General features: G+C 35.7%; 11 protein-coding genes and 2 non-coding genes across 13 annotated transcripts; 5 read left to right on the plus strand and 8 right to left on the minus strand.

The window, feature by feature from the left end:
• Positions 1-966: 966 nt before the first annotated feature.
• On the plus strand, positions 967-2231 carry B0P05DRAFT_532670 (uncharacterized protein; the record flags this gene model as incomplete). Its single annotated transcript, XM_051577117.1, has 1 exon — positions 967-2231. A coding segment is annotated over exon 1 (704 nt), but the record flags the coding sequence as incomplete, so codon positions are not given.
• A 33-nt stretch (positions 2232-2264) lies between these two features.
• On the minus strand, positions 2265-3717 carry B0P05DRAFT_532676 (phosphoribosylaminoimidazole-succinocarboxamide synthase). The gene is made up of 5 exons (XM_051577118.1): positions 3627-3717; positions 3452-3575; positions 3019-3364; positions 2764-2967; positions 2265-2715 (listed from the first exon to the last, which is right to left on the minus strand). Exons 1-5 carry the CDS (start codon positions 3641-3643, stop codon positions 2510-2512), a joined length of 897 nt encoding a protein of 298 aa, XP_051436980.1. The 5' UTR covers positions 3644-3717; the 3' UTR covers positions 2265-2509.
• A 1674-nt stretch (positions 3718-5391) lies between these two features.
• Positions 5392-6256, plus strand: B0P05DRAFT_487170 (uncharacterized protein; the record flags this gene model as incomplete). Its single annotated transcript, XM_051575272.1, has 2 exons — positions 5392-6001; positions 6056-6256. Coding segments are annotated over exons 1-2 (636 nt in total), but the record flags the coding sequence as incomplete, so codon positions are not given.
• A 1116-nt stretch (positions 6257-7372) lies between these two features.
• B0P05DRAFT_532684 (uncharacterized protein) lies at positions 7373-8776 on the minus strand. The gene is made up of 3 exons (XM_051577119.1): positions 8660-8776; positions 7898-8624; positions 7373-7844 (listed from the first exon to the last, which is right to left on the minus strand). Exons 1-3 carry the CDS (start codon positions 8681-8683, stop codon positions 7510-7512), a joined length of 1086 nt encoding a protein of 361 aa, XP_051436982.1. The 5' UTR covers positions 8684-8776; the 3' UTR covers positions 7373-7509.
• A 167-nt stretch (positions 8777-8943) lies between these two features.
• On the minus strand, positions 8944-10554 carry B0P05DRAFT_532687 (TLC domain-containing protein). The gene is made up of 5 exons (XM_051577120.1): positions 10335-10554; positions 9977-10275; positions 9635-9922; positions 9223-9584; positions 8944-9175 (listed from the first exon to the last, which is right to left on the minus strand). Exons 1-5 carry the CDS (start codon positions 10429-10431, stop codon positions 9121-9123), a joined length of 1101 nt encoding a protein of 366 aa, XP_051436983.1. The 5' UTR covers positions 10432-10554; the 3' UTR covers positions 8944-9120.
• A 518-nt stretch (positions 10555-11072) lies between these two features.
• Positions 11073-13293, plus strand: B0P05DRAFT_465939 (glutamate-cysteine ligase-domain-containing protein; the record flags this gene model as incomplete). Its single annotated transcript, XM_051574298.1, has 8 exons — positions 11073-11222; positions 11279-11400; positions 11452-11745; positions 11798-12209; positions 12257-12517; positions 12573-12855; positions 12901-12938; positions 13000-13293. The coding sequence occupies 8 exons, from the start codon at positions 11073-11075 to the stop codon at positions 13291-13293; spliced, it is 1854 nt and encodes a 617-aa protein (XP_051436984.1).
• Positions 13294-13758: 465 nt separating this feature from the next.
• B0P05DRAFT_t29 lies at positions 13759-13830 on the plus strand. The gene has a single exon. It is a non-coding gene; the product is annotated as a tRNA-Pro (tRNA).
• A 732-nt stretch (positions 13831-14562) lies between these two features.
• B0P05DRAFT_434334 (major intrinsic protein) lies at positions 14563-15308 on the minus strand (the record flags this gene model as incomplete). The annotated part of the gene is made up of 2 exons (XM_051573700.1): positions 14563-15109; positions 15160-15308. Coding segments are annotated over 2 exons (696 nt in total), but the record flags the coding sequence as incomplete, so codon positions are not given.
• A 2601-nt stretch (positions 15309-17909) lies between these two features.
• Positions 17910-17981, plus strand: B0P05DRAFT_t30. Its single transcript has one exon. It is a non-coding gene; the product is annotated as a tRNA-Pro (tRNA).
• Positions 17982-18082: 101 nt separating this feature from the next.
• B0P05DRAFT_532702 (kinase-like domain-containing protein) lies at positions 18083-21508 on the minus strand. The gene is made up of 8 exons (XM_051577121.1): positions 21136-21508; positions 20947-21062; positions 20780-20888; positions 20494-20735; positions 20302-20433; positions 20124-20245; positions 19250-20073; positions 18083-19202 (listed from the first exon to the last, which is right to left on the minus strand). Exons 1-8 carry the CDS (start codon positions 21431-21433, stop codon positions 18544-18546), a joined length of 2502 nt encoding a protein of 833 aa, XP_051436986.1. The 5' UTR covers positions 21434-21508; the 3' UTR covers positions 18083-18543.
• An 832-nt stretch (positions 21509-22340) lies between these two features.
• On the minus strand, positions 22341-23736 carry B0P05DRAFT_532708 (putative methyltransferase-domain-containing protein). The gene is made up of 2 exons (XM_051577122.1): positions 22950-23736; positions 22341-22900 (listed from the first exon to the last, which is right to left on the minus strand). Exons 1-2 carry the CDS (start codon positions 23723-23725, stop codon positions 22366-22368), a joined length of 1311 nt encoding a protein of 436 aa, XP_051436987.1. The 5' UTR covers positions 23726-23736; the 3' UTR covers positions 22341-22365.
• A 37-nt stretch (positions 23737-23773) lies between these two features.
• On the minus strand, positions 23774-25148 carry B0P05DRAFT_532710 (uncharacterized protein). The gene is made up of 3 exons (XM_051577123.1): positions 25069-25148; positions 24792-25022; positions 23774-24765 (listed from the first exon to the last, which is right to left on the minus strand). Exons 1-3 carry the CDS (start codon positions 25124-25126, stop codon positions 23819-23821), a joined length of 1236 nt encoding a protein of 411 aa, XP_051436988.1. The 5' UTR covers positions 25127-25148; the 3' UTR covers positions 23774-23818.
• A 1-nt stretch (position 25149) lies between these two features.
• Positions 25150-26982, minus strand: B0P05DRAFT_595093 (uncharacterized protein). The gene has a single exon (XM_051583098.1). The coding sequence runs from the start codon at positions 26862-26864 to the stop codon at positions 25155-25157; it is 1710 nt and encodes a 569-aa protein (XP_051436989.1). The 5' UTR covers positions 26865-26982; the 3' UTR covers positions 25150-25154.
• Between the last annotated feature and the right edge of the window lie 576 nt (positions 26983-27558).

Consider the following 27558-nt stretch of genomic DNA (forward strand, 5'->3'; position numbering starts at 1 on the left):
TGCTTCTTTAGACATTTGAGAAAGATGTAGCTATTAAGAATAAAAAAAATAATACGGAAAGAGAACAAAGTTGCAGATCAAAGTTAAAATTGAATAAAGTAAAAGTAAACTGAGCTTCTGTCAGATTATAAGAATCTATAAATATGCATGTGTTTATGCGCTTGCGCCCGCCATTAATACTGCGGCTTATACGATAGGCCTTTGTCAGACTGTTTAGTCTAAAATAGAGATTAAGGTTTTTTCATTTTATGAAAGAGGTGAAAGGGGACAAGGCCAGGCATTCGGTAAAACTATGTATATCGTGCATTGAAATCAACGGCATTTCTTTATTAATTTTTTCCATCTTGAATTGGTCCCCAGATCAACAAGAGTACCTTTAGAGAAAGAGAAAGTAAGGATACGGATTTAATTCTGCTAAAATTAGCTGAGCATATCCTAATATCTTTTGTTTATATGATGAAACGCGTTTTTTTCTTATGCTACTCAAATAAGCTTTTGTTTTCTAATGCGCCTTGGGACAGATCGGCTTTCGTACAAAAAAGACACATTCCTAAATATGAACACAGTCAGTGTATCTCCGATGTTAAGCGATAAATAAAAAAGGAAGAAAAGAAAAGAAAATGAAATATCAAACACTGATGACCATTCCAGGCGTAAACATGAAGCATAACTCTATGTATATGAAACTGATATCTCAAAACAGTATTAATGTGCTTTACATTAATTGAAACAGACATTTTGAGCGAAAGGGAAGCAGTAAACAATAAGAAAGAAGCTTTCCTTGTTTAACTACTGGTTAATGTTGATCGCGATTGTCATACTATTATCTAAAGTTGGGTTCACCGATGCTTATACTCCAAATCTAGTAATAGCTTTACCGTAGCACGGAAGAGTACAAAGTATAACCTTGTTAGTTAAAAAAACACATATATACCATAAAGTGTTTTATGAAATCCTTTTTCTTTCACTTTTCTTTTTTTCCTTTGTCAACAAAATTAATATGAATTCATTCGGGTATGCCCTAATTCTATCTTTTATATTCTCTAACACTTTTATTTATCTATTAGCTGTCAATCTGTTTGTAGTTTATCTGATCATATACAAAATGATTTCTTAATCAACTCATTCTTCAATGGCACATCAGTTAGTAAAAATGAAGCCTCTCTTTTTCCCCCATTGACACTTGATGCTACTGCACCCTCATATACCTGGGAACAACAGAAACATCAGCAGCAGAATCAGGAGTTTTTCTCAAGTCTGTTCCCTTATGAAATGGCTTGCTCAACTCAGAACTCCCCTGAAGAAGCATTGAACATGTTACTATTCGAGCATCAGCAAACATACCCTACTCCTACTCCTTCTGCTCAACCTATACCTGGAATTCACTTTTATAGCCCTGATAACTCAAGTTCCATGATGAATAAATTCGATTCAACTTCCTTTGGCTATACTCCACTCTCTCCTGCTAGCATGTATTCAGACAGTATTGAATGTGCCGTTTCAAATGTTAGCAATTCAGTCCAAAGCACACCATTTCCACAACAACTAGGTTACCCAGATGACCAAATGCCACAAACCAGTCATGAAACTGAAATATACACAAGTGTCATGGGAAACTCAAATCAGACATGCTTATCAAAACAACTTTACTATCAACCAGATTATTGCTATTCTATCTCTGAAGATCAATCCTTTAAGCCTATCATTTGTCAAACACAAAGAAGAACAAGAAGAAGAACAATACATCCTAGTCAATTACAATGTACTATATGCTCCAAAACTTTTTCCAGGCCCTATAACCTCAAATCGCATCAAAGAACACATACAAACGAACGACCTTATCGCTGTACACATCCTGATTGTGGTTGGACTTTCGCTCGTCCACATGATCTGAAGAGACATGAACTTCTTCACTCTGGAGTGAAACCTCATACCTGTAGCTGTGGAAAAAAGTTTTCACGAAGAGATGCTTTTAAGAGACACCAAACTGTTGACACAGGATGTGCACGAAAAAAAAAAGCACGACAACAACAATAATAAGATGTGCATATGACCTATTTTTATGATAGCCAACTTAATTGTTGCTTAATCTCTATTTAATTTTATTTATGATTTCCCCCCCCCTCTTCTTTTCTTTTTTATATGTATAAACGTTATTTAGAATGTATTTATTGTCAAAACCATACCCTTATAGTAAATAAAATTACTTCTCTTAAAAAAGTCTTGAAAAATACAAAAGTTTTTTTATTATTAATGACAAAATGGTACAAGGTTTCCCTTTGTGTACTCGCTGGAAAGCATAGAATGCTTTTGTATTCTTTGTGGTAGGTACACTGAAATTCATGCATCGAATAGTTTTCCATTTGTTTGAAGTATTGCAAATTAGCAAAAGAAAAAAATCATACGTTTTAATACAATATAGTGCAATCCGAGTCTCGGGGTTATGACATTGCTCAATCAAGTTTTCCCTATTTCCATTTGATATCTTTTATTTTACAGTTTAATTATTTTACAACTTGACTTCCTTTCCAGTCAAAAGAAGAAAAGCTTCTTTGTATTTAGCAAGAGTGTTTTCCACAACATCAGAAGGAAGCTCAATACTTGTGTTTTTGTCAAAATTGATTGACTCAAGATAGTTGCGTAAGAATTGCTTATCGAAACTATCTTGAGAACGACCAGCTTCATATTTGTCAGCAGGCCAGAAGCGAGAAGAGTCTATACAGAGGGTGTTAAATTATTTCTTCCTTCTACCAACACTCTTACCAGGTGTTAATACTTCATCAACCAAGACCAGATTGTTGTTTTCATCCAAACCAAATTCAAATTTAGTATCAGCAATAATGATGCCCTTCTTGGCAGCATATTCGCTGGCCTTACTGTAAAGCTCAATAGCAGATTGAGTAATTTTATCAGCAAGTTCTTTGTCTCCTAGGATTTCTACCATCTTTGAAGGATGAATGTTTTCATCTATATCAGTAAAATTAGATGTCGATAGTTTTTAAGAACCATCTAAATTACCATGATCACCAATTTCAGCTTTTGTGCTAGGAGTGAAAAGCACTTGAGGAAGCTTCTCACTTTCAACTAAACCTTCAGGAAGAGAAATATCACAAATAGTACCCTTCTTCTTGTATTCTGACCATCCTGATCCAGTAATATAGCCACGAACAATAGCTTCAATAGGAACAATACGCATCTTCTTGACCAAAATAGATCTGCCTTCAAGTTGGTCACGGTATTTTTGAACATTTTTAGGCATTTCATCGAAATCGGCAGTAATCAAATGGTTAGGCAAGACGTCCTTTAAAAGATCAAACCAGAATAAGGAAATTTGTGTCAAAATTTTACCCTTTCCGGTAATAGGCTATTCAGAGACCTGTTTAGATTTGTTTATGTATAAATAGAAGAGGCCAGAAGGCTTGTCTTTTAAGTTTTCTTTATGGTCACTTACGTTCTTCATAATAACATCAAAGGCGCTGATACGATCAGTGGCAACAAAAAGAAGAGATTTTTCATCAACTTCATATAAATCACGGACTTTACCGCGAGCAACAAGTTTAAGGTCAGGACAATCACTACGAAATGAATTGAATATAATAATCCTCTCAGCTCTTTACTTTTTTTACCTGTTTAAGAGGGCCATTGTTCGGTTGATATAAAGAAAAAAGAAAAGAGAAAGAAGAAAGAAGAAAGAAGAATAAGAAAAGATAATCTTAATAATATCAAAAAAAAAAAATCGATTGAATGACTGCATAGATGGTGACCGGATCTACAAAAATGACTCTTCACAAGGATCAAAATTGTCCGGGCAAAAATAATGCAGATATCGCTCAGCGTGTAACAAAAATAGATGGCCACTATAAGAGTGAAACCAGTCATTTTATTGGATAAAGCATATACTCAATGTTAATTCTAATGAGTAAGTTCCATAACAAGAAAAATCAAAGAAAAAGTTTGATTACTGATTTGACATGGCTCTTAACTGGTTAAGTAGCTATGTTGCGTTCGAGTCCTGTACGAGCTAAAGATAATTTCTTTCTTTTTCTCTATTAGGCACATACATATATTTGTATACGTACTTTTTGAGGTAATTTAGTTTAATTATAGCTTATTTGTTCTGCTGTGTAGCGATCATTTACATTTGGTTTTAGACGCAATTACACCACAAAGCCTTACGATAGATAGGCACATTGCATGAATATTATGATGGCCACTGCAGACGTTTATAATAATCATAAACTTGTTGTCAATGTTGTCATTCAATGTCAGATTCTTTGATGTCTGCTGGGAGTTTTTTGAAAAAGAGAGCAGTGGTCAATTGCATAACCGTTGAAAAGCTTTTTGACTGAGCATAAGCATGCTTCTTCAGGTTATGACGAAATGTGTACCTGTAAAATGCTGATCAATAAATATAAAGTCAAACACTATTTGTATACCAAGTATGCCAAGACACTCGTGATTCATGGCTGATCTACTTTAATGTTTACTAGCAAGTATTGAGAGTCAATTGTTAGTGTTATTAACCGAAACTTGTGCTTAATTTGTATTAGAATGCGTCTGCTTAAGAAATCAAACTGGGTTTGTATCAACGAACAATTTGGCAAATCAAGATGTTATTGTTCTTTTTTTATATGAAGAAATGGGGCAATATCTCATTCTGAACCTTTTTTCCATCCTAGAAGGCCTGTACATGCCTGCTTAGCTTTGAATAGGCTACATATGCTAGCGATCATAATGTTTTTGCGATAAGCACATTAGTATGAATGCCTATACTTATTATGCGTAACATGCATTAAGTAAAAATAATTTAGGTATTTAATTGGCTAAGCATAATTTATCAGGTACATAGTACAGCAAAGCACAAAAAAAAAGAGCCCTAAAAAACTGCGCACGTTGTAATTTACTTGTCAGAAGAGGCTAGGAATTTAGTAGGAATTCTAAGTAGATAACCTTGTAGGAAAGAAGAAAAGAAGAAAAAGGAGCTTCAATTCTAAATTTGGAAGACGAAAAGGAGCTCTACTAAAAATAAATACGTTTATTGTTATAGATTGACTTTTTTATTCTTTTGTTTCTAAAGCTTAGGTTCAATGCGTCTATTTAACTCTGGCAAATGGATGTTGAAATATATAATGACTAGATAAAATGAAATCATGATTGTAGTAATTTAGAAGCGCTACTTTATACATTATTCTTTATATAATTTACAATATTTGTTCGTCTGTGCTTTAACCCTATTTTGCATTTTCTCTGTTTAGTATCGCATATAAATCTTCTACAAATGTGTCACTAACAGTGTTCTGTCCTACACCTTGCTTGATAAAATAATGAATTTACCCAGATTTAGCTTCGACTCCTAGATGGGCAAAGTCCTGCTAATTCTAACTCCCTTTTGCCGAAAATCTTTAATTGCACTGATTTCTCTGGTATAAAAAGGTACCCTTTTTATCTTTTGTTTTCATTGATTTTTTTCACTCTTTATTGTATCATTATTAAACTAGAATAAGCAACGAATCAGCCCTATCCTTTCATTCAACAATAGACATCTCTAATACATAATACATACACAATGGTTGCCATTCACAACACTAGCTTACTCATCGTATCGATGACTCTTCTTGCATCTTTTGTCAATGCATATGGCCAAATTGCGCAAGTTGTAGATGCCAACAACTTTTGTGTCTTCTTACCTCCTAATGACTCTGCCGACAGAAATATTGCAGACACTGAATGGAATGCTCAAGCCTTTTGTCTCGGTAATGCACCTTTGGCAAAGAATGCTGGCAAATTGAATTCTGGTTTTATTCAATCAGCGCACTTTCTTCAAACCGATAAGTACATTCAAGTGACTGGTCAGATCAATCCTTCTAAGGCTAAGTTGAATGTTACTGATGAAGGTGGGCAAATGGATATCAAGGCTCCTAAAGGCTCTTCTTGTGCTGGCTGGAAATACTATGTCAACTTGATTGAGCCTGCTGGTAAAACATTCTGTATGCGTTGTTGTGTAAGTTAAAAAGCTTGTCCATTGATGCGTATATCATGACTAACGATTTAATAGAATGATAATAGAACCTGTAATCGTGGTATCTCTGAAAAGGGCTGTGCTCATATTATTCCTGGTGATTATAGTGGCCCCTATGGCAATGGCCCTTCTTCTGACGCTGATTCTGACTCGCCTGCTACTACTAAATCAACTACTAAAACAACGAAGACAAAGACTAAGTCCAAGACTACTACTACTACTACTACTACTACTACTACTACTACTACTACTACTATCACTACTCATGAACCTATCACCACCACCACCACCACCACTACTACTACTACTACTACTACCAATGAGCCTACTACTGATAATGTTGCTCCTGCTGCTAGTGCTACTACCATCAGTATCTCGAATGCAAAGACAACTCCTTCTTCTAATGAAAAGTCTGGTACTTCTGATGGTGATAACTCTATTTCCAACAAGAAGAATGAAATGTTAAGTCAAAATAATGATATTACTGAACAATCTGTCAATGCTGCTTATCAATTCCAGCCTTCTATCATAACTTTGGTGTTTGCTCTTGTCACTATGGCTTTGATGATGGCTTAATAAAAAAATGTACTCTCGATCTGTATGACATGCATATAGCTTTAATTTTGAATCATTTTGGTATTCACACATACATTCCCGTCCTAATACTATACATACCTTGCTGTCTCAACAACGTGTTTAATTACGCTCTCCTTCTTTATCTAGCTATTCTATTTTCTTACTATCTCTCCAATTCCGGCAAAAGTAAATAAACAATAAGAATGTTTTTAATTAACATATTGACACTTACGATTTTGTTTTATTGACACTTGTCGAAATATTTCTTCTCTTATATGTCTAATGGAATTATACATTCTTGTCTCCCAACACGCTTTATCTTGTAATGTTTTGAATTGTATATCCTAATGTATCTTTGCAGAATATCAGGAAGATTTATATATGCTACCATCACTTTAAAATGCTTTTTTTTTACTTTTTTCAATAAATGTTGAATAAATACTGCGTACTCAACTAATTTGAATGTTCAATCACATTGTGCAGCGAAACCAAACTAGAATAAACAACTAATCTGACTTGGAGGTAGAACGAAATACTGGTCAACAAAAAACTGAATATCTTGTGTAATCATAAATATACATGCAGGTACACAGTTTATCTTTTTGTGCAACAATAGCTTCTAATAGTGGATAACGTAATTAATCTCCCGGTATAGCATTAGGTTTAATACAGGGTATTTCAAACAAAACAACAAAGTGAAAAATAGAAGAGATATTGCATGAATTTATAAATCAAGTTTGATAAAGCCACAATGACTCTATGAGCCACAAAGAAGTCTTTTTTTTGTATAACATAACTATCAGTCTATAACACTTCGATTAAGTAGCAGCTTTTTATGATATTATGAATTATGGAGTGAATTACACATAAATAAATATTTTATTGTTGTAATATTCTAAATATAAAAATGTGACTTAAATAAGGCAATTGGCAAGACCAGCAATAGCCAACCCGAGGGTTACAAAGAAAGAAGAAGACAAGGAGCCGGCAGAAGACATTTGGGATTGTTCTTGTTGTTGGCTTGCTTTCATTTCAGAGAATGATTCAGCGGAGTTTTGCTTGAGCTTGTCTTCATGATAATCATCATCATCATCATCATCAGAGCCATAGTCAGAATCCTCAGAGCGATCACCTTTTCTATGAGGCTTCTTGTCTCCTACACATTGAGCAGCTGTTGAGAATGAAAATCCCTTGTCTTTTAAGCTTTCAATGATTTTGGGTACTTGTTGAATTGAAGTATTGTACAAATCTAATACGGAGTGCATTAGCCTTATTACGCAATTAATAAAAATGTAGACTTACCATGCTGAAGACTGATAAAGCCAGGATCACTATGAGCGTTTAGGTTACTAGGGGTTCCGCTTGCGATTTTATCAAACATCTGTTGAATTTGCTGAGCACCATCAGGTAACATATGGACATTGTAGTCAGTAGGATCAACATTCCACATCAATGCCTTGTAGCCTAGTTTCTTAAAGATTTGCTTGACACGGGCGTCAGCTTCACCATAAGGAGGACGAATATAACGAGGTCGGATACCAATAATTTCTTTGATCACTTCTTCAGTTGCTCTAAGTTCATAAATAATTTCTTCGTTTGTCAAGCTCATCAAGTGTGCATGAGAGTAAGTGTGAGAAGCAATCTGGTGTCCAGATTCATAAGCCCTCTTGACAATCTCAGGATATTGTTTGGCATGAGCACCCATGATACAGAAAGTAGCTTTGATATCAGCTTCGTCAAGAATATCGAGTAAATCGGTGGTGAAATTGCTAGGACCATCATCAAAAGTAAGAGCCCAATTGTCTCGTTCAGGACAACCATAGATATCATCGGGTGTTGCTTTGTTTCCGCAGCTTTCAAAGCATTCATCATTGTCTGTGCCATCACATTTTGGTGCTTTACAAATACCGGAGCCAACGGGACGGACATTGCCTACAATATCTGTTAAGTCAAACTCTTTCAGCCATTCTTCATTATGAGGTGTAATAGTTTCAGTTAAATCAACTGGTTTTGCTTCTTTTTTGTCATGCTTTTCATTGTCATCGCTATCGCTGTCATGGTCACTGTCACTTTCATCGTCGCTATCATGATGATGGTGATGGTGATGCCCTGCAGATACAGTTTTTATAATGCACAAGAGGACAATAAGTGTAATCCAACTGTACGTAAGTAGTTTTCTGGTAAGCATAAAGGAACAACGAAAGTCTTTTGAGATTTCTTAGCGTTTATATATACCATGCACTTTTACGGATAATTTTTAACGCATTAATATCTCATCTAATTTGTTAATGGATTTGGTAATCGTTTTGATCAAAATTCAACAAATAAATAAAGCCTGCGTATGTATATCCTTTATAAACGTTGTATTACTGTTTATTATTGTATGTTCCGATTGTTTTGATGAGGTATTAGGAGAAGAAGAAAGGAGGTGGAGAATTGAGTTACAAACAAAATACTATTACCATTATTATTATTAAGAGAGAAAAAGGTGAGGGGAAGGTGTTGTATATGCATGGATTATAATATTATTGACTCTTGTCTTTTAAGCCTCTAACTAGTGTTTTGGGAGTAGAATGATCACTAAAGAACAATTGAGCATTTCAATTTAATCAAGTATGAAAACCTACCCTTCAATCTTTTCAATCGATACATCCTCAGTCTCCTCTTCGTCATCTGAACGAACATCTTTTGCTTCAGTAGAAGTTGCAATCTTATATATGACCTTGAAGATCATCAACGTCCAGAAAAGAATAAGGAAGTAAAGACCGATCATAAGGCCGGCAATGATGTATTTCACAAAGTGAGGGAACCAATGACCATTGAGAGGATCAAGTTTGAATACAGGGACATAGAGTTCGGGTTCCGTAATAGTTGATATAATAATACGTCCATAAAGGTAGACACGAGCGTACATCCATGAACAAGCCATAGTTGCAAATGTGACATTACAGATTAATCCAGGGCAAACATAATTTAAGGCTTTAGCGAGCTATTAAAAAAAAAGGTTAATTTTTGTTTAGAAAAAAAAAGCTCACTTACAGCCAAAAATAAATCAGGCAAGTCCATACAAACAAAAACTGCATTACCAACTCTTGTAAAGTTACAGCAATAACTGAGACTGACTAATAACAAAGTATTGATGTGATGCATGACTAGTTCCTTATAATCCTTTCTAGGTGCCTCGATTTGAAGCACGAAAATCTGCTGAAGCCAAAAGGCAAATTGAACTAAATAATAATACTTGAATCCTCTTGAATAATCAGTAACGGGATAATCACGCCAGAAATAGGTTGTATCAAACCACCAAGGTTCATCCTTCATAACATACTATACAAATCAGCTTTTAGTTGGAGCACCCATCATCTTTTCCGATATACTTACAACACCAAAAATGAAAGCAAAAGTATAATACATAAAAGCCCAAGATTGTTCTGCAAATCTTTGATGTTTCTTAACAAGCACATTAGTATATTTGGCCAAAGGTATTAAGACATAATCCATAATAGCTGCCCGAAGTGCTGTAAAAACACAAATATAAAAGAATAAAAAAGCGAAGTCCCATAAACTCTTTTCATATCGACCATCATTTCTTTGATTGCTAATAAATACAAAGTTTTGAAAGAAAGGCAATCGAAGGAAACAGCCTGCCACAATAAATGCAATAAATTTCATGGGGATCTCTACCGAGAAAAAGTAATTAGTACGACAAATACCGTGTTTCTACAACTGAGAATAGTACCAATCTGATGATCAGCCAAGTATTTGGAGAGATCTCGAAGAAAAGTTGCCCTGGGCTTTCTGTGGGGCGCATCCTTCGGCGGGACGTATTTCTTCATCTTGCTTATAATGGAAAAGGAAAAAAGAGGGAGAGAAAGGCGGAGCCAAAAGCAGAAGATTTGTTTAATGTTTGAGACTGGTGAAAAGAACTAGCGGGCTGATAATCTGTAGCGATTAAAGATCCGATTCACTTCGATAACAACGGTCCGTGAATGGTTCCTAGGTGATTTCTTGGTCCCTTTTGTTATAGAAACAGCATTGTGTCCTATGTTGAGTATAAGAACTCGTATTATTCTTGTATAAGTAATATTCAGATATTCTCTACAAATAACCAGGCTTTTCTCGATAACAGGAGCTCTGCATATAGAAACAAGAAGATCATGTGTAAATACACTTTACTGAGATAATCATTTAATCATATTATGGCGCAATTAAGCGCGATCTCTACAAATTGAATTCACTTTTTTTTTGCGAATGTAAGAACGATAGTAATAACAATGAGATGATGCATATAGAATCCTCCGTAAGAAAAAGATATCATATTGCTTACCAATACATGCATACAGGGTGATCTTGCTGACAAATTATTGAATTATTTGTCAGAACGATGTGGTGGCTTTTAAAACCATCTGTTCTTTTTCAGATAACGACATTGTTCTTCTTTTTTCTCATATTCTTTACAGAAAACTATAGATAAAACATGGGTCTCTTATCCCTCGGTACACCTCTTCCTTGGAAAGAAGCCAAAGATTATGCTGATCATGTTCGCCAACACGGTATTGAGCAGTTCTTGAATATTTATCACAGCCAAAAAGATAGACAGAAACACTCTTTATTATGGGGAGACGAAGTATGTGTTTGTTCGTTTGTTTCTTTTTGTTCCTCAATAATTGAGAATTATTGTAGATTGAATACATAGTAGTAAAAGTCAATGATGAAGAGAAAAGCACCAAATTATCACTCAGCGCCTTTGATATTCTAGACAAACTGATCAAACCGGAACAAGACTTTTTGGCAGGAATCACAGAGTAGGTGATAAAGGCAGAGCCTATTTACCAATACCTTTTTTTTTTTGTTAGCAAAGAACCTAGCGCTTTATGGCGACCTGAATATGGTCGTTATATGATTGAAGGTACACCTGGTATGCCATATGGTGCTACTTTCCGTGATTTGGTTGGTGTAGAAGCGAATATGAAATTGAGACGCAAAATGGCTCATGCTGCAATGAACCCTGATGAACGTGCTCTGACACTAGTCAACTATCCTCGTTTGGGCTGTCCTCATGAGCTATACCCAGATCATGAGCCCAATGGTAAAGCATGTCAAAGTTTATTTGTTCCTGACGAAATCATCAATCCCCATGCTCGATTCCCGTAAGAATGCGATACGAAAAAAAAAGGATGACATACTGATTGGATTTTATAGGACATTGACTGCCAATATTCGTCGCCGTAGAGGATCTAAGGTTCAGATCAATATGCCTATTTTTCATGATAAGAACACACCCAAACCGTTCATTGATCCCACTATTCCTTGGGATCGTGATTTGTTCAAACATGATAAAGAAGCTAAAGAGGGTGCTGCTTTACCAGATCACATTTACATGGATGCAATGGCATTTGGTATGGGCTGCTGTTGTCTGCAAATCACATTCCAAGCATGCAATATTGATGAAGCTAGAAGACTTTATGACCAATTGGCACCTGTGGCCCCATTGATGATGGCACTTTCTGCAAACTCACCTATATACCGTGGCTATTTGGCTGATGTTGATGCACGATGGAATGTTATTTCTTCAAGTGTAGATGATAGAACATCTGAAGAAAGAGGCTTAAAGGTAAAGACAAGGGAGAGAATGTATTTGAGACTGACACATACGCTTAGCCCTTAGAAAATTCTCGGTTTGTTATTAACAAATCTCGTTATGATTCCATCGATTCATATTTATCTAATGATTCTACTTACAAAGCAAAATATGATGATATCGATTTAGTATATGATGAAGCAATTTACAAGCGACTAAGAGAAAGGGATGTTGATGATAAGTTAGCCAAACATGTTGCACACCTCTTCATCCGTGATCCACTCGTTGTTTTCAAGGAACTATTGAACGTAGATGACAAGGAAAGCTCTGACCATTTTGAGGTAAACATAGAGCCGTCAAAGGAAGACATTTGCTGACATTTTTTTGGTTTACTAGAACCTCCAATCTACAAATTGGCAAACAATGCGTTTCAAGCCTCCTCCACCAAACTCCACAATTGGTTGGCGTGTTGAATTTAGAAGTATGGAAGTCCAATTATCTGATTTTGAGAATGCAGCTTATTCGGTCTTTATCGTGTTACTTACCCGTGTCATCATCAGTTTTGGTCTCAACTTCTATATTCCTATTTCAAAAGTGGATGCCAACATGCAAACTGCTCATAAACGTGATGCTGTACTAAACGACAAATTCTTTTTCCGTAAGAATGTCTTTTCTTCAAGTACACCTCGCGGAGAACACTTGTCCACAGAGAATGAGCAAGAAGATCAAGATGCTTACGAGCTTATGACAATGAATGAAATTGTGAACGGAAAGGTATTGTTTAGCACAATGACAAAAAGGCATTCTAAGTAAGATTGTATAGGAGAACGGTTTCCCTGGCTTTGTGCCTTTGATTCATAGCTATCTCAACAGTACAAATGTTGATATTGAAACTCGCTGCAAGTTGTCATCGTACTTGAGTTTAATCAGTAAAAGAGCAAGTGGTGAGCTTATGACTGGTGCAGCTTACCTTCGTCAGTTTGTACAAAACCATCCTAAATACAAACAAGATTCTGTCGTATCAAACGAAATCACATATGATCTTGTAAAAAGGGCTGATCAGATCGCCAAAGGTGGATATCATCCAATTGAACTACTAGGCAGCTTTACTGCATAAAATGGTTCTTACAACAATCTAATGATAATAAAACATTGTACTTTGATAAGCATATAATCAAGACCTCTTGTTTATTCATCTCAATATGGCACTGATTGGTCAGACAAAGAAACAAATTGATAATTAGAGCGTATCAAAAATCAATGAAGTTTCAGTCAACCAATTGAAAAAAAAAAATAAGGTGAATAGAGCCAAACATTTTTACTTTAGTCAAACGACCCAAGTTGGTCCGTCATGATAGCGAAGCTTATGTTATTTCGAATTTTAAGTTATATCTTTGATATTTCAATGTAGTTGGATTTACACGTTAAAAACGATTTTAAATAGACAATTTTACCAAATCGAGTCTAAAAAGAGGAAACACCAAGTTCGGACGAGAAAAAGATATAAGGGCCTATCACGTGCTTTCCAAGCCAAATAAATACAAAAAAATCTGTATTTGTCTTTTTTAAATTTTTCAGAATTGGGTTGATGGTGAAGTGGTATCATTCTCGCTTTGGGTGCGAGAGGCCCCGGGTTCAAACCCCGGTCGACCCCTCTTTTTGTTTTTCATTTAACGCCTATTGTCTCTTATTTATACTTTTACTCTGATAAAACCTGTTTTAAGAACTTTAATGATTGCTTTTCTAACGCATTTAGGATGTCTTTTTTATGGCTTTTTTAAACATAATATTGGGCTGTAAATATCTAACATCAGGTTATAGCGAAATATGTCTTTAAAGTAGGAAAACAAACAAGAGAGAAAAAAATAATATTTTGTTCAAATAAAGTTTTTACAATACACTATTAAGTGGCCTGATCGTAGTCTTCAATAGAACAAGAGAAGATAAATACAAGCTTTGAACCTGTTAACAATCTGAACAAATGATGTAAATATGTATCCAGAAATATATGAATCTAAACCATTGATCTCTAGTTTTAAGTAAAGCCTTTGCTTGTTTACAAACTAGCTCACCAAGGTATATAGAGAGCTATTATGATAACAAAACTCGCGTTGGCCCAGAACCATAGTTGTTGCATTTTGAGTGCTATTACATAGTTAAGATTTACAGGAAAGCCCGTTTTATTGTAATTCATAGCTCGTTTTAAAAGAATAATATAACAAAAAAAATAGGAAGAAGTAAACAAAAACAAGTCTTCATTTCAATACAAACACTATACTCCCATGACTATAACATCGATTTCTTCTTCCTTGTCTAATTTAGCATCTTTAAGCACAGTTTGGTTTTTTGCCGCTTCTAGTAATCCTTGAATTTGAAGATCTTCAGTCAAGAACTTAATTGAAACATAAACCATAACAGCAAATATACCACCTACAAGTGGACCAAACCAAAAAATCCAATGATCACTCCATCTCCCAGTGACAACAGAAGCAGCAAAAGAACGAGCAGGGTTAATAGATGTGCCATCAATAGGCGTAGCAATCATGTGACATACGAAAACTGTAACACCGACAACTAAGGGCGCGAAATCCGACAGTAAGCGCCTATCAATAATGACAAAGAGAACAGTCAAGCATAGGACACATGTTAATAAGCACTCTAAAAAAAACCCTTGTGCATAATTGTAACTTGTGTTGAGTACGTTTGCGCCTTGAAAGTTCTGAGCAGCAATAAAACGAGCAAAGTATGCACCTATAATTGCACCAACGATCTCGGCGACAAAGAAAAAAATGCCTCGAAGCCAATTGATGTTGCCAGTGAGGACAAGACTGAGTAACACCGCAGGATTCAAGACACCACCTGATATATGAGCACAAACAAAGAGGGCGACTGCAATACCAATACCAAAACTATAAGATATACTTTCGATTTGACTAAAAACAAAAAGTGATTAATTGCTGGGCCTTTTAATTTATTAACTCACGTTAAACTCAGGCCATCACCAACAAGATTTGGAAGAGGTGCTCTGAGACTAGTTTGGGCTCCAGATAAGGCAAGAAAGATAAATATCAGCATTCCGACAAGTTCGCCCAACGAAGCCCTGAGGTCTGCTTTCAAATTTGGAGACGAGCCTTTGTTGCATAGAAAAATATCAGAAACAGATCTCATTCAAGACTATTGAGTTGTGGAAAATAACAAACAAAAAAGAGAGAAGAGTATCGACTTCCAACCTTTTATACAAAATCTAAAAATAAAAAGAGTCCTTGAGAAAACATGCTCAAAACCATGGCTGCTAAATAGACAATGCTGTCGAGTAAGAAGAACTTTAATTTTAAAGATATGTCATTCAATAATAACAATCTGTTGAGCAATTCGTGGCTCAAGAAGCAATGACGTGCCAAATGACTTATGGGGCAAAGTTTCATATTTAGAAGTATCGCTTCGAATTGAAGTTTTTTTTTTCCTATAAAGGATGAACCCGTTGAAAATGCAAGTCCAGAGAAGAGCAACGTAGATACAAGATTTAATCAATGTCAATTTGTTCTAATTTCTTTTTTTTTCTTGTGAATAAACATACGCTTTAATGCGAAGAAAGGAAACATGCATAGCAAAGGGTATTTTCGTGTCATGTACCTCTTCCGGCTGCCTACATGGAAATCCAATGAACATTGAAAACCTGGAATACAGAGTTTGTATGCAACGTAAAAACAAACATAAATTTTAATATCGCTGCAAAAAAAAAGGAACAGAAAGACAAACCATAGATCATATTTCCTTAGTAATATCATGCATCAAAACAAAGCTGCATCATCTTGATGTTTGTAAAAAAAAAAAAAAAAAAAAAAAAAAAAAAGAAGTTATACAGCAATAAATGAAGACTCAGCAAACTAGTATGGAGTGCATAAGCCGAGAAAATAAAAGTAATCAATATTTTTTATTTCTGCTTCAACTTCCCATGTAAAAGGCCAAAATAAAGCCATTTATATAACTTTCTCTAGAGAGAACTTCAGTTGAAATTTTAAAAGTTTTCAATGTATATGATGTGTCATGTCTGTCTCACTTTAGAATCAATGAATTGAGACTAGAGTCAGACGTCAGCATTTTCAATACTACGAGTGGATATTAAATTCTTTTTAACTATAGATTCAGTAGGATAAAAAGCTCCGTTACTTTTCAATAGCATTTTATAAATAAAGAGTCATTTAGTTTTTTTTTAGAAGCAAGTTTATCAAAGAAAGAGTGTTCGACTGAAAAATCCCGTTACATTCAATTACGTCTTCTACCATCAAAAAAGGGATATAAGGAAGCAGAAATGAGTGACACTTCTTTTTTATTTGAACAGTGACTTTGATATCATAATGCAGACTACTCGAACATGTAGATGGTCTTTTTTGCAACAAAAGACGCAAGTTAAACCAAGTTTAGAAAGGGAAATAAATTTGAAGTTACGTAAAGGAATTGCATTCTGAGACATTATGCCAATACAACGGGCTTATATGTAAAAACGATAGACTTGACTGATGTATGGTATAATTGAATGAGATCCTTCAAGTGAAAAAAAAACTCTGGGGGAGGTTTCAATACAAAGCATCTGTTTTTGAGTTTAAGAAGTATACTTGAGCTCAGAATCGTTTTACATGCATACATTCGTTCAGATCACTCATACAGCATCACATCTGATGATAGCTTTGGCTCTATACTTGTTAGAAAATAATTTCTTAGACGTTTTGACGTAATAACCCACTGGTATAATGACAGATCACGCATAATACAGCAGCATGTTTCATAACTCAAGCAGTAATATGTTTTTGATTAATAACTGCAGAAAGGGAAAACAGTCGTAGCAAATGTTATAGCATCTATTTTGAACTGAAGACAAAAATTCAGTGAAAACCAAATTTGAGCGAAGGGAAAAAGTGTTCTTTTTATCAGTTTTAGCTTCATAAACAAATATATGAGCCCCAGTTTCTTACAAAGAATTTTACCAATAACATATATCTCTTAACTAGCGTAAACAGTTCGAAATATAACAAATTGATTAACACCAAATAATTACCATGTTGTAATTGTTTCCATTACTACTTTAAAGTGAATTTGCGCATTTTGACCTTCCATCTCAACTGTTGTGATGTAAGAGAGAAGATAAAAACAAAGAAGTCGATTAGAACTTGTATAGGTTTATTATCCAAAAAACATGTATATCCTTTTCTAGCTCTTCATTCTCTAGGTATTTATATATGAAGAGATGTCGGAGTAAGTAGTAGTGGAGTTCATGCAAATGACTGAGTCTCTATTATCATAGACTACTTTAAATTAATTAAATAATGTAAATTATGGATCTCGGTTATACGTCTTGATCTATTAAAAGATACATTGTCTTATTCAGTACAAAAGGTTCTTTTATGTCTATTTCTGATGTAAATTGATTATGATATATCTTAGTATGTAATTGAAGACTTATTTAATGTCAGATCATCACATGCATATAGATTCTATATGTTTACAACACACATGTTCACCACGAACGCACCAGAATCATCACCAACATCTGTTACAACACCCAGAACAAGAACATCCATTACTCATAGGGTGCTTCACCCCTTTACAACGTACACCCAGAGTATAGAAGCGGCACGGACACTAACGGATTCGAATCAGAATAGCTGCTTACGTCACCATCTTAATATTTTGAAACTAGACAGAAAAAACATTTAACTTTTCAAAGCCACAAAAGGGTTGATGGTGAAGTGGTATCATTCTCGCTTTGGGTGCGAGAGGCCCCGGGTTCAAACCCCGGTCGACCCCTCTTTTATTTTAGCCGGAACGTGTGGTGTGTGTAGTTATGCGATATCCTTTTTTATTATGCTCTTTTGCAGATTCTTCACGTATAGTAATGTATTCAAGGATTTCGTATGTGGAGGGTTTTTTTATTTTCAAATTACATATTTACATATTCTTTTTAGTTGCTTTTTTGGTATGTAATGCAAAACAAATCCTGGTTTACATATTAGCCTTTTTTTTTTCATTGAGTTATCATGTATAATACATAACAGCAAAAGGGATTAAATATAGAACAAGTGTTCTCAAACATCTACAGTAGCGGGTGTCTGTTGCTTCCTTTTCAAAAACTCTACTTCGCGTTTCAAAGCATCATTTTCTTTGATTAACCGATCTTTTTCTTTATAGGAAGACAAAAGTAGTTGTTGAAGACGATTCTGTTACAAGCTTTATAAGTACATTATATATATAATTATGCAAGTGTATTCGCTTACCAGTGTTGCTGTAATATCGTTCTTTACTAAAGGTGATGATCTAAAACAAAATCAAATTGTGTAAATGTCAAAGAACAATTACTCAACCACTATGTTTACCTTGAGTTTTCATTTGAAGAAGGTTGATACAAGAGATGACTAGAATCAATAGCATGGTTTGAATGTTTACGGAAGTCTGCAGTAGACGAGCGGCGTCTTCCCGAGGATACGCTGGGTATATGTTGTTGATTTGATGGGAGTTCATACAAAACCTCATGCAACATCTGCTTTTGTAATTCGTTTTGTTGTAAGAGATAGTCAATTTGACCATACAGAGATAATGTGCTAGATATGGGTTGCTGTTCAAAATAAAACGACCTCCGCTGATGATTATGTTCTGTAGCTCCTGGTGTCGCAATAGACGAAGAGGCTTGTGAAGAGCTACTCAACGTTGCTTGAGGCGATTCGAATTTCTCGCTAGAAACAGTACCACCTGTAAGTTCGAAGCGTCCCTTTTTACGATAATCGGTTGAGGCTGAAATAGCTCCATCAAAAGGATGTACGCCTTCTGTTTGCGATGTACTGTTGTCTTCTTTTTCAATAGAGAATCTACCAATCTTACTTGAAGCAAAAGATTCGCGGGACAAGGTGCGCTGGTGACGAAAAGATGATTCTCGTGTCAAAGGAAGTAATTCAGGTCTGTTTATATGTTGATTTTCAAAAGGATTCTGATTGTTTGGAGAACCACTTGTTACTTCAAACCTTGATTTTCGTTCTACAATAAAAAAGTTTAGAGTTTGCTCCATACAAATGTATGTGTACCTTTCAAGCTGTCATTGCTTGTTTCACGCGACATAGAAACACAGCGCAAATCAGAAGAGGAGTATGATTCGGATGACGGGATAGGAGGAGGTGTTTGAATGGGAATCTGTTCCAACTTTGCAGCATCTGTTACACTAGTGCTATTTTTTCGAGAAAGGGAGTTACTTTGGTTCACACTAAATCGTCCTTTACGAACTTCGACATTTTCCGCCTTATTAGAAGCGATACCAAGGCCCATAACAAGAGAGCTTTGCCAATTATTGTCCATGAATGGTTTAGATGATTGATAGGATGATGAGGATGTAATCGGTGTCATGGGCGTGCTTGCAAAAGATGGTACAACATCATAAGGAGGCGGACTAGCAGAAGAATACCGTTGCGAGGCAGGTAGGTTGTCTGGAGGGCTTATCGAAGTATGCTCTTCAATTACAAATCTTGTCTTACGAATAGGCATAGGTGAAGTGATTTCTGGTTCAGAAGCAGCAGGCGAAGGTAGATCATCGCTAAAAGTAATATGTTGTTGTCTAAGCAATCCTTCTGTATTGTTATTTCGTGCATAGAGATGTGTTGGTTTGTCTACCATGTTGACTTTTTGATTACTTAAAGACACAATCTCTTGGTCATTTTGTTGTTGCGTCAAAGTACTCTGTTGATCTTCAAAGTCCCATTGTGCTGTGTTTTCAACGACTGCTTGTTTATGGTTGACTTTCTTGTGTACTCTTTGATCAAGAGGGGGGACGGAAGACAGCAATGCCTTGACAAGATACTCTTTCTTTTTTGCTTGAGCAAAAAATGGATGAGCAAGGAGTTTCTCTGCAGAAGGTCTGATAGAATGAAGCATTAAATCTTGAGCTATATTATGTAGATATCTTACCTTTTGCTTGGATTTTTATTCAGACACATATCTATCATCTCTTTAAATGTACGGGTATATTTTCTTTTTGCATGCTCTCTGTCCAAAGTAGGCGGCGCCTGATTCAATGTCATCATTAAAACCTTAAAACAAGCTTTAATAAAAGAATAAAACGTATATATAATAGATGCCAACTTACTTTCATTGGAGGGAATTTAGCAAATGGAGCGTAACCTGTAGCTAACTCAAGCGCAGTAATACCAAAACTCCAAATGTCTGCCTTAAAGTCATAACCTGATTGTTCCATGACTTCAGGTGCCATCCAACAAGGCTATAAATATGTAAACCACTATTCTGAAATAGGAATAACAATGTTGTACGATATACTTACAGTACCCACAAACGTTTTTCGGACCTCGTTATTTTCAGTCAGGGAACTTGAGACACCAAAATCACCTAAAAGGACCGTACCTTGATCGTCCACTAGCAAATTGCCTGCTTTTACATCGCGATGGATATGGCCGTTCTTGTGAAGATAAACTAAGCCTTCTAATGCTTGCTTAAGAATGGTTGCAATCGCAGTTTCTTCAAAACCATCAGGAAATCCACTCTTCATAATATCCAGACAAGAGCCTATCTTCCTTTTAGAAACCAATAGTAATTCATATTCATTTTACCTCCTGATAGATATGGGGTGACGATATGTAATTTTGAGCCATTTACAAATGACCCATAAACTTTCAGAACATTAGGATGCTTGGATAATGCCATTAATGCAGTTTCACGCTAAAAATAAACATACATCTCATCAGCTTAAATACTTATGATATTTAATGTGCATTACTCTTAATTCATCGATCTGATTACGTTCAAACCAATCCAGATCAATCACTTTAATAGCCACTCTCATATTCTTTGGTATAAAAGTGGCATGATAAACAACAGCTGACGAACCATACCCTATGATATAAACAATCAGATTAGACAAACAAAAATAAAAAAAAAAAACTAGGTACAAGGTTATTATTTTTACCAATAGGATCTTTAAATTCAAAGTCTTCTGGGTTACAAGAAATTGGTTGAGATGCATCATTTTCAGTACTATGGATGGTGGAAGAACTGGTGTTTGTTCTTGTCATAGATACAGAAAAGGCAGAAGAGGAAGAGGAAGGAAGTGGTGGTTGTGGTGATAAAGAAGGTGAGGTGTGTAAAGCGATAGCACGAAATAAACTACCGGAGCGTGAGCGTGTACTGGAAGACCTTTCAAGAGACGTACTAGAGGCATTGCTACCTTTTAGAAAAGAGAGGGGATTGTGTGACTGTTGATTCATTTATGCATATAAAGAGAAAGTAGACGGAAGGAAAGAAGAGAGAAAAAGAGAGTGAGGCATTATATACATTTGAATGCAAAAAGCGAGAGAGAGAAAAAGAGAGAGACAGGCGGAAAGCCAAAAATTGCGCCTCCACTAATTCAAGCACCGGTTTTTTCACCTTGTGACCTACATACCACTCCCAGCCATGTTCCTCTTTCTATTGTTAGAAAACACTTTGTGTCTACGCGAAACAGTAGTACATACACATTTATATTGATTTAGCACACAGCATTTTCATGGGTTTCTTTTTTTCTCTTGTTATGCAGACAACTTTCCTTAGCCGTGTTAAGAAGAGTTAGATAAATCATTTGTGTATGCGTTCTTTTTTGACGATTCTCAGTGAGTTTGGAAAGAAAAGCCTTGATTTATTTTTTATGTAGCTATGTCATACTGAGCACAAAGAAAATGCTTAAATAACAAAGAAAGAAAAACTTTCATATTACAACGAGTTTTTTACAAACCAAACCGCCTCTTATGGTTAAAAAAATTGCTGAAGCTTTTGTAGGTTCAAAAAAATTTTTTTTTTGAGCTTTCAACTTTGGTTTGCCTCGCTTTTTCTTGAAAAAAGCTTGTTTTTAATTATGTTTTGATATGCTTGATTTCTGATACATTTTTTTTAGAAAATGACACTAATCTGAAAATCACACAAAAAAAAAAGAGTTTTAGCATCACACCATTACCAAAGGGGAAACACAGAGTCATATGTATTCTATTTTTCTTTCCTGATTAATATCATTCTTACAAATAAAATTCCGCTTTGGATCAAAATGCATCATTGACGACAACAAACACAAACACATATTTTTGCGTATGCCCTGATTTTCAAGGTAACACAGCAAATCATCTGCATTTAAAAATTCATTGCATGAATAAAGAATTATCAAGTACATTTATTTCTTTGTCATTCTATACAAACAGACGCCCGTCTCTTCTAATATTTTGTTGGTACAGAAATAAGGCACTGTAATTGATAATGGCGCTAGTTCCTTTCCAAAGATTTTGAGGTCAATAGCTTCTATTCTCAAAAATTGTCTACAAGTATTAAAAAACATGTCTTCTTCTGACTTCTTGAGTCCTCGAGGCTTGTAGCCCATTAGAATAGTCAGTTTTTTCTGGGTATTCTGACTGAATAACTGGCGAAGGGTATAAATAAGTGCAGAAAAGTCTCTAGCGTTATAAAGTACATCTGAAACAAGAATATAATCAAATGAGGCTTTATTAGCCGTCATAATTCGATGTATATCCTTCTTGGAGCCCCATGCAAGTGGCTCAATTTGCGTGTTTTCTGTTGAGATATGATTTAGTGCTTGATTGCTCTTCATTAAAGGTAAAGCTTCTTCCAGATCTGTGAGCACAATAGTAGGTGGATTGATAACATTATGTATTTGGCAATTCATGGCAATAGACAAACCCAACGAACCAATACTATACAAAAGAAGAGTTGAATATATACCATGCTTATATGCATGCTTACCCTGCACTTAAATCAAGAATACGACGACCGGCAAGACAGTCTGGGCTCCATTTGATTAATTGACCAACGGCTTGCATCATTACTAAGGCAGAATCCCATAGCTTGCCTGGTGTACCGTTTTCCCAAATTTCTTGAAGCATAATAAATTGATGTTCTCTTACCAAAGGTAATGCTCTATACATTTGAATACAGGAAGGATTGACTGTTTTGTCCCAGTAAGTCAATTCCTCTTGTTTTTTTTGGCCAGAAATCTTAAAAGGTCCCACACACAATGAAAGAAGCTTCTTTTTCTGATAATCTTGTGCTGATTGTTGGGACTCAAAATGAAGAAAGTATTGATTGTCCTGAAGGGGACGACCACGTATACGATATTGCAATCGAATAGTGCTATTTTCAGAACTAAATAGTACTGTAAAGTTTTGCTTTTCTTGAATAGGATCTTGCCATGAGTCTGGAGTGTCAATTAAACGATATTCAATGCTGAGATCAGTGGGTGTAATAAAGTAATGCATATTATTTGTAAGTAACTGACAGGTTATCAACTGATCGATACCGTAGGCAGGTAGTCCCATTTCAGTCACTACTTTGAGGTGAATTGTATACCAAGTATCAATCACTATATCGGAAGAATTTTGATAAAAATTCTCTATCGTAAAACGATGAACTCGACTGTTTCTATAAAGTGCTTGTCTAAAATCTGATAACTCTTTTCGATATAAAGGTATACATGAATTTTCCTTGTAAGGTCTTGAGAAATCAACAGGAGTAATTAGCATAGAAAAAAAAAGAGAATATAATGCACAAGAAAAAGCAGAAGAAGAAGGTTTGATATATAAAAAGAGGTAACAATGGAAATGCAAGCGGAGAATTTATTTGAGTAATTCAGGTAATTCAGGTTCACTCCAGCCTTCAGTCAGACCAATCTGAAGTTGCAGTTGAGCAAATTGCTTTTTAGAGTTGATATGCCATACTTTGTTAGCATCATAAATGATACTGGACTGCTGAATAATACCCAAATCTCGGTCTTTGAGATAAACTTCCGAATAACCCATAATCACATCTTGCTCTTCACTCGTTGGTTTGACTGCCAGCCATACTTCAATACATATTTGTTCTGATAACCACTCCTTGATATCTTCAAGATGACCCTGAAGAAACACACTTTTGTGATACTCTAGTGCTTCCCAAGTATCTTGTTGAGTATCTACATTGCACTGATAGATTTGATTTGCGAATCTATATTGAATACATGCAATTTCAATTTCATTATTGTATTGACTTAAAAGGGAAGAGATATATTTAGCTTCTAGTATACGAAATACAAATGTATACTGATCCGTTCCTTGTCCTATGGCAATAATCTGGCTACTGTAGTCATCATCCTCGTCTTCTTCGTCTAATAAGTCTTGTTGCGTATTATCTTCAAGAGGTAGATAGTCATCATCGTCATCTAGTAATGAGCTATCTTCTTGTTGATTAAATACTTTGCTGACATCTGTGCTTATTTCAAGACCTAATTCTGTACTTTGGCTTCGAAGACTGGCAGCAAAACTATTGGGCTTTGTTCTAACAGGTGCCTGAACAGGCGTACCCACTTCTTTGTTGGTTGCTGCAGAATTTTCCACATTGTTTGGCATTTCCACAAAGAAAAGACCTGCCTTGATTTTGCCCTTGACAGGATGATCTGGATGATGAATGGCATGCCATTCACCTTTATCTACCACGAATTGTTGAATCTGAGTAATATCTCGATTGCCTTTGTTCATCAGGACTATTTTGGCATCTTGCATATTGAGTTCAACAGATCCCAAGTGTTCTTGTACACACATTGTTCTGAAAGACTGATGATGTCTAGCGTCACATGAGTTTGTCGTTTTCTTAATCGAGTCAAGATTTGTCGAGACAAGTAATAGACCAATGTTGTTCGCCATTGTGGTGTTTCCGTAAATAATGCAGAACGTGTGGACAAGCGTGTGCTAGGTGGGATCAGATCATCGACTTGAGGTGGTAATTGTAGATCCAATCGAGATGTAACGTAAATGTCTTTATCTGTTTCAGCCTTGAGTTGTTGACCTAACGTTGTCCGTTAATTTCTTTTGAAGTCAATGAATGTACTTGCCATCCTCAATGGCCACAAGGATCGCGTAGTGACAGTTTTTAGTAAGTAAAAGAGACATAAACAGAATAACAAAAAATCAATGCAAATTATTTATTTGTGCTTTTTACACCTTTTACGTATATACAACCAGGATGACTCATCTCATATTGCCAACCTCCATTTTTGAGTATCTTGAGCGTCGTTGGCAGTAGTTTAGATTCACCGTATTTAGAGTGTTTGCCTACACCTGTAATAATCTTGAGGGGTCTGAATTGAAGACGAGCAGATTGCATTTGACTTCGAGAATACCATTGTGTGACGCCTTCTGTCACAAGTATTTGTGCTTCTGCTACAGTCAAACCATGCAAATCAAGTAAGTGATCATCATTCTGTTTAATTCGCTGTCGACGCACAGTAGCCCTGGCTGCTCTCATGTTCCAATCCTTGGCTTGACTGTCCAATTGTCTTGCTGTATCTGAATAGAAAAAAGCAACACCACCTTCACCAGGACCTTTGTTTTTAGCAGCACGATAAGCAGCAGCAGCCTTACGAAACAGTTCGTTTCTTTCAAGAATTAGCTGCATAGCTACATCACGACACTCTTCAGGATCGTCTTCTTGATACGTCTGCTGATTGTTGATCAACAAATATTCTGGTATCACTGGTATCTCTTTCTTTTTATTCTGAACCCGTATCCATTCTGATTCTTCTGCCATTTTCTTTAAACGGGCTTCAAGAGCAAGTTGGCTTACATCAAATGTCAAAAAGTGTTCTATGCCTGCCTGAACGAGCTGATCCAACAGCTTGTTTTGACCTTCAAACTGAATCATGACTCCAACAGCAACACCTATCACATCCTGTTCAGATCTGTCGACCATAATAGCCTGTAGTTCTTGTCTGACATTTATCAGTTCTTTCATCACTGGCCATGTCATTTCGTGCTCTGGTTTTTCATTGGGATGTTTTTCCATCAGCGTCTTGACGGAGGCAATCACATTGCCACGACAATGCTGAACAGCAGCAGCAATGGTCATTTCAGGTAAACGAGGGAAATGCCGTTGGAGTTGTTTGACAGTAGCATCGTGCTGATGCCAGTAATTGAAGGGAACAGAAGCTAATGCTTGATAAGGGTCCTCATCTTCTTGTTCTTGTTGCTGCTGCATGATTTTACGCATACTGATAGACACAGCACCAGGATTGGAGGCATTACCCAATGCACTATTGACAGTAGGCAATTGACCTGAAGACCAAATAGTAGGGTTTGTGTTCTTCTTTTTTGTCTTCTTTTGTTGTTTATTCTTCTTTTGACCCTGGTAGTATTCATCGTCTTTTTTAACCACGGCGCCTCCATCTTTATCAACTTGAGAGATAAATTCTTGGTTTAGCAAAATATCTGTTGCCTTTTCTACATCGTTCTCACTCTGTCTGAGTGCATCTATCAGTTCTTGCATTGGTAAAGTGGGGAAGCATGTCATCAAAAACTCGACATGATCATCTTCTGATTGAGAAGACCTTGTCGTACTTGAGTCATCTAATTCAAGTGTATCCATTGACAACTCTTGTTCCTGTTGTCCATCCAATGTACGATCTGCTTCTTTTGCTAAGGAAGTCAGAATTTCAAAAGATCCGTCATAATCAAATGAATCGTTCCAAATAGCTTGAATAAGAGAAGGATCAAGAGGTGGACAGAATGCTGCTTGTAGCTTAGCTTCATCCCGTGCTCTGTCTTGTTGTAACTGAGCTTTGTCTTGTTTCTTCTTTTGAGGGTGTTTATTGGTTCTTGGTGATGCGTACTGATTGTCTTGTAATCGTCCCATTATATACCATTCTTTTATTCTATAAATCAAGGAAAAAGATATCCTTTCTCTCTTTACTTAGAAGGAATACTGAGTTTTAATAAGTAGTATAATATGACCTCATATGAATATATTTTTTAATAAACAATCCTCGATTTTCGATTTGGAAAAGAGGCATACCGTGTCTTTTATTCAAGTATGTCTTCTTGGTCATTCTATCTAATTTCATACTTCGTAAGTGTTAATTCGAGCATTTACGTTTATATGGGCTTACTGTAGATGTTGATGTTTTGCATGTATTTGATGGCGTATATTGCCCGTTGTTCGTTGTTTGAAATAGTAAATGATTGATCTGATATTGTGATGGTATTGTCTACATCATTGTCTCTTGTCTGTCTGCCTGAGTTTACTTGTCTACTGTGGGTTGAGTCAAGATAGAATGTAACAAGGTCATTTTAACCAACATGGAAAGAAAAATAAAATAAAATAAAATAAAAAGCCCAATGATGCAAGTAAGATTAGAGTTAAATGAACATAAAGTGAAGTGGACGGAATATTTTTTAAGCATAGTCATGCCATTCCTCTTTTTTTATTTGACACAAGCTCTTTTTTGAGTAACAAATGTTAATTTTACGAATAAGAACTATTATTTGAACTTTACAGTTTACTTGTGAAGGATAGTCATTGTGAAGATAGATGACTCTCATAAGACACT

Source organism: Gilbertella persicaria (genome assembly GCF_025201335.1).
Source record: "Gilbertella persicaria strain CBS 190.32 chromosome Unknown B0P05scaffold_10, whole genome shotgun sequence".
In the NCBI taxonomy this organism is placed as follows: Eukaryota; Fungi; Mucoromycota; class Mucoromycetes; order Mucorales; family Choanephoraceae; genus Gilbertella; species Gilbertella persicaria.